General features: G+C 42.1%; 1 protein-coding gene across 6 annotated transcripts in view; it reads left to right on the forward strand.

Annotated features, from left to right (window-relative positions):
• LOC128873836 (uncharacterized) overlaps positions 1–5,122 on the forward strand; it is a 154,427-nt gene extending 149,305 nt beyond the window's left edge. For all 6 annotated transcript variants that reach the window (XM_054117734.1, XM_054117732.1, XM_054117733.1 and 3 more), the window contains 9 exons: positions 208–433; positions 1,775–1,902; positions 2,111–2,158; positions 2,924–2,988; positions 3,055–3,314; positions 3,469–3,705; positions 4,040–4,181; positions 4,259–4,473; positions 4,634–5,122. In XM_054117734.1, coding sequence (XP_053973709.1) covers positions 208–433; positions 1,775–1,902; positions 2,111–2,158; positions 2,924–2,988; positions 3,055–3,314; positions 3,469–3,705; positions 4,040–4,181; positions 4,259–4,473; positions 4,634–4,857 — 1,545 coding nt within the window. In that variant the 3' untranslated portion in view covers positions 4,858–5,122. The remainder of the gene's footprint in view (positions 1–207; positions 434–1,774; positions 1,903–2,110; positions 2,159–2,923; positions 2,989–3,054; positions 3,315–3,468; positions 3,706–4,039; positions 4,182–4,258; positions 4,474–4,633) is intronic.
• Positions 5,123–5,133: the final 11 nt, after the last annotated feature.

Consider the following 5,133-nt stretch of genomic DNA (forward strand, 5'->3'; position numbering starts at 1 on the left):
AATGTCATATTATTAATCTCTGCTCAGAATATTTAATTTTCAAAACTTCTAAAAACCTATATCCAAAGTAGTTTGTCCCTGAGGTGCAGAGATGCGAGGCTGGGTCTCCACTGACCCGTCATCCGCAGTCCAAGTGTGAATCGTCCAAGAACAAAACGTTCGATGGACAGAACCGGTTCGTTTCGAGCGTCGTTACTCGTCTTTTAGGATTACTGCTCTCGTTTGGGATGCGAAACCGATAATTGGACGCTGGTGGGCGTGTTCAAATATTTCTCGAAAACGGACCGTCTCCAGCCGCAATACGACCACCCCAGAAAGGGCGACTCCGTCAAAATATACGATAAATACTCGGCGCACATCGTGAAGCAGCTGAACGAGCTGAAGAACAATCCGAACATCGACGACAAACGAGCGGACGACTTGAAGAGCAGCGGTGAGTCGAAGAATGTTACGTTTATGCAGGGTGTCTGGTAAGTGGCGGCACTTATCACCGAACGGGGGCTGGATCCTTCACCAAATGTACAGTCGGTCGTAAAAATCCACGTACACTTGGAATGAGAAATATTCCGAAACTATAAAAGAGACCCTTTTTAATATTTTTTAAATTCGCCTTGCATAGTTGTCTTGTTCTCTCCTCCGATTTAATACGAACATTACGAGCCATTATGAGCGCTACAGCCAGGTGTATTCATTACTCTCAAGATCGATCTTCAATCTTTTCTAAGAAAAATTAGATCAATATTTTGGACGTTCATGTAACATTGTTCTTTTGAATTTTAATTTCATTTTAATTTGAATTCTGAAGAATCTATTATTTAAAGTAGTATTTAAAATATTTTCTCTACAAATATTACCCACCTCTGGTTACAACGAGTTTGGTCGCGCGATAAGTCCTCTTGACGTTCATCATTTCGGTTTCGTTCATATTTGGGCCAAACTGACTTCAATCGGTATTCATACGCCTGGGCGTGATCTGCGGGATCCCTCGGTTCGTACGTAGTTTGTTTGACGCTCTAATTCCAACTTATCCCGGAAAACATGGCGGTCAACGAAATCCATCCGAGGTGCACGCGCTGTTTACGCGAGTTTTAACTCACGTATAATGCGGTCGCCGCCATCAAAGGCATTTATAAAGCCATGAATAATTATTATAGAAAATCTCGAAGACGACGAATTAGAATTTCTAAATTCACGTTAGGAATTTTAGACCGTAGAAGATTTGTTTAGATTCAGGACATCTGTTTCGCGATTCCAACATTACAAGAGCGATAATTTTATCGGTCCGAAACTGGTTCACTATTCCACGAGACGATAAAATAAATACGTAAAGTTCAGGAAAAATAGCTGCAACCATAGAGAAATGAATTTATTTCAATATAAAATTGTAGTAAATTTATATGAACTTGTATCAATAAATTCGAGTACTATTTCTAAAAAATAGGGGTAGATTTGTGGATATAGACATCTACAGATCAAAGCTCGTAAGTAGACTGGGTATTTAGAACATACAAGAATTATACGTAATGTATATTCAATATAATCTATTAATTGATACAATAATATAATATTTCGTTTCCCATGAGTGCACATACATTTTGGCTATGCTTGCCCTGTGTTTGTCATATTACCTTGTGTAATAAATGCATAAAATTCTATTCGAAACGCTGACGTTGAACTCCTCCCAAAAATTTTATTCTCCCCATCGACCTGTACGTGCACGACTAATTGGCGAAGCACTGTTAAGACTCCTGGAACAAGATAAAATTTGTTCCAGACGATTTACGGTCCGTGGTAAGCGGGAAGGTCCCGTTGGAGTCGTTGTGTCTGAAGTGTCTGAAGACTCCCAGCGGCGCAACGGAGGCTCATCCGTTTTTCGAGGGATCCCTGTGCAAGGACTGCTCGGTATGAAGAGACTACCAATAACTAGAGCTGTTCGAGTACTTGACGAAATCGATCCGAGCTTTAGTCGACTCGGATATCCGAATCGAGCCGGGTACTCGAGGCTGTCGAGCTACTCGAACGACCGAGCACTCCGCTCGAATTTTGAACTATTCGTTTCGAGAACTCGGACAGCTCTGCCCGTAACGTGAACTTCGTTACTTCGTTTTAGGAACAATACAAGCCCTGCATGTTCGTGTTTGGCAACGATGCGAAATGCGTGAGTACAGCGTCGACACCTTACGCTTTGATGGCCGGATGTTAGGCATATTTATTTAGAGTCGCGTGATGTCAGGAAGGGTGGTGAATAAGTAGGACTTGTGTGGATGAAGTAGAAGGCGAAAAGGCTTGGTTTTTGGGACAATTAAAACCCTTTGCACTCGAGGCCTTTTTTTCTGGTATCTACCAGCAACTCGAGATGTTTCTTAGCATTCTATTGCCATGAATTACTAAGCTATCTAAGATTTGAGAATAGGGTCACCTTTACCTCACCGACAATCATTTTATTGACACTTCGAGCTCCAAAGAAATTAAATCTAAAGAAACATTAGGTATTGTAGATTTGCTGCGTGAAACCTAATGATGACTGAGAGTCACCTCTAGAGTGCAAAGGGTTAACAGAGATGACTGTATCAATTATAGGTAGACCAATTGAGTTGTTTCTTCGAGTCCTTGAGAAGCCTAAGCTCACTATGGTTGATCTTGACACCAACTGAGGCTTTTTCCCAAATAACATACCAATACTGGATTCCTCTAATCCCTGAAGAATCAAATCCCTGCATCCATCTTATCCAAAGGACGATCTTATCCTAGTATCAACCATGAAGAACCAAGCTGTGAAAGCCTCTTTCTTACCAATGTTACCACCCAGAGCTCCCCCTCCCCCCCCCCCCCCCACGTCCCCTAAATTTGCATTTACTCCCAACACTGGCCATCAAAGTATCGAATTATTCCTTCTACTCGATAATCAACATCTTCCTTCCAGTTTTACTGCACCATCTGCGCCAGTTCCGGAATGGTGATCATCTGCGACAACGAGGACTGCCCAAGGTAAATTCTACGATCGATTTAAGAGCGGATAAGAGCATGGATATTCGTAGATCGTTCGTTTTACAGGGTTTACTGCACTGCCTGCATGAAGCACCTGCTGTGCCCGACAACGTACGACAACGTGCTGCAGGAGGATCCTTGGGAGTGCTTCCTTTGCCAAGGCAGCTCCGGCGTGTCCTCCGATACGATTGTCAGGCCACGACCGAACTGGAAGGACAAAATAATTGACATGTTCCGTACAAAGAGTAATTCGAATATGCAAGTGGCACGCTGCGAGAAGAAGAGAAGAATACGTGTTCTCTCCTTATTCGATGGCCTGAGCACTGGTAAGTAGAAGCACACAGTTTCAGAATTCTAAACAGCATCTAACAACATCTCTTAAAGTGTATTAATCATTTTTTTTCCACACGTAAATTTACCGAAAGTTTGGAGGATTTATAATTAAGGATCTCCCTATAATTTATATATGGTTTTCTTCAGGCCTGTTGGTGCTTCTCAAGCTGGGCTTGGTCGTGGATGTCTATTACGCGAGCGAAATCGATCCCGACGCGTTAATGGTCAGCGCATCGCATTTCGGCGACCGCATTGTCCATCTAGGCGACGTGATGGATATAACATGCCAGAAGATCAAGGAAATGACACCGATCGATCTGTTGATCGGTGGATCACCGTGCAACGATTTGAGCCTCGCTAATCCGGCACGACTCGGGCTCCACGGTAAAGCCAATCGGTTCGAGAACGTCATGTTCTGTCGTTGCACTGCGTAACACGCTGGAGGAATGATTAAAGGACTCAAGAAAATTTTGTTCACGCTTTTAAAAATTTTATTTTAAAATTCGAAAGAATAACAAGGTCATCCACTTATCTACATGTATCAGGACCTTTTTCTTAAGCCTTGACATGTCTATATATCTGAACATCTTCAATGTTTATTTTTAAACTACAATGTCTGTAATTACTTCTTGGTTATTTTCCTACGTGTTGTTCCTAATGCATTCTCTATCCAACAGTCTGATTGCTCTGTATAACATAAATGTTTCTTCGTCCTCAGACCCAAAGGGGACCGGTGTTCTCTTCTTCGAATACTGTCGAATCATGAAGCTGGTGAAAAAGCTGAACAACGGACGTCCCCTGTTTTGGATGTACGAAAACGTCGCCTCGATGCCAACCGAGTACAGATTAGAAATGAACAAGTAAGTCGCCAACACGAATCCTTTCGCTTAGAATTCGTTGTCTTCCGAGAATGTTTGTAAATGTGGTCGTATTCCAGACACCTGGGTCAGGAACCAGACGTGATAGACTCGGCGGACTTCTCCCCTCAGCACAGGTTGAGACTTTATTGGCATAATTTGCCAATGGAACCGCACTCGTTGTCGTCGCAGGGTGAGCAGGACGTCCAAGACATACTCACGCCTCACTGTCAGCGATACGCGCTGGTGAAGAAGATCCGAACTGTTACTACAAAAGTTAATTCCCTGAAGCAAGGTATTTCGCATACAGTAGAACCTCTCATATACTGAACCTAAAATTTCCTTGATCAAATAGTCGTACTTAGTCGTACTTAGTTATGTTAACGAAGGTTCTACTGCACTTCCGCTCGATGTGTTAAGCTATGATTTACTTACGCTCAATTTCTCGATGTTAGGTAAATCAGCCTTGAAACCGATTCTGATGAAGGACGAGAGCGACTCGCTGTGGATCACCGAGCTCGAGGAGATATTTGGATTCCCGCGACATTATACTGACGTGAAGAATCTATCAGCGACAAAGCGGCAGAGATTAATAGGAAAATCATGGAGCGTGCAAACTCTGACCGCCATTTTGGGATCACTCTGTCCCTACTTCGAGTGCAATACAGTTAACGAATAGGAACGAAGTTGTTGGACGGATGTTGCATGGAATAGATAGAAGCTTTATTTTAGTTCGAAATGACAAAATAGTGAAACGAGTATTTTTAAAGTTGTTCTTTTTCTCAATCATTTATATTGTTTATTTTTTTAGTTTTTAATACGATCAAGATAACGAACTCCGTCTTCCGTCTCGTCTCCATTATATGTTTCATTAAGTTTGATACGAATTTGTTTCTTTATTTTCTTTCAAGCGCAGGCAATATTTTACACGCGCGTCAAAAATATCGTACATTTT

Source organism: Hylaeus volcanicus, chromosome 3 (assembly GCF_026283585.1).
Source record: "Hylaeus volcanicus isolate JK05 chromosome 3, UHH_iyHylVolc1.0_haploid, whole genome shotgun sequence".
NCBI lineage: Eukaryota > Metazoa > Arthropoda > Insecta > Hymenoptera > Colletidae > Hylaeus > Hylaeus volcanicus.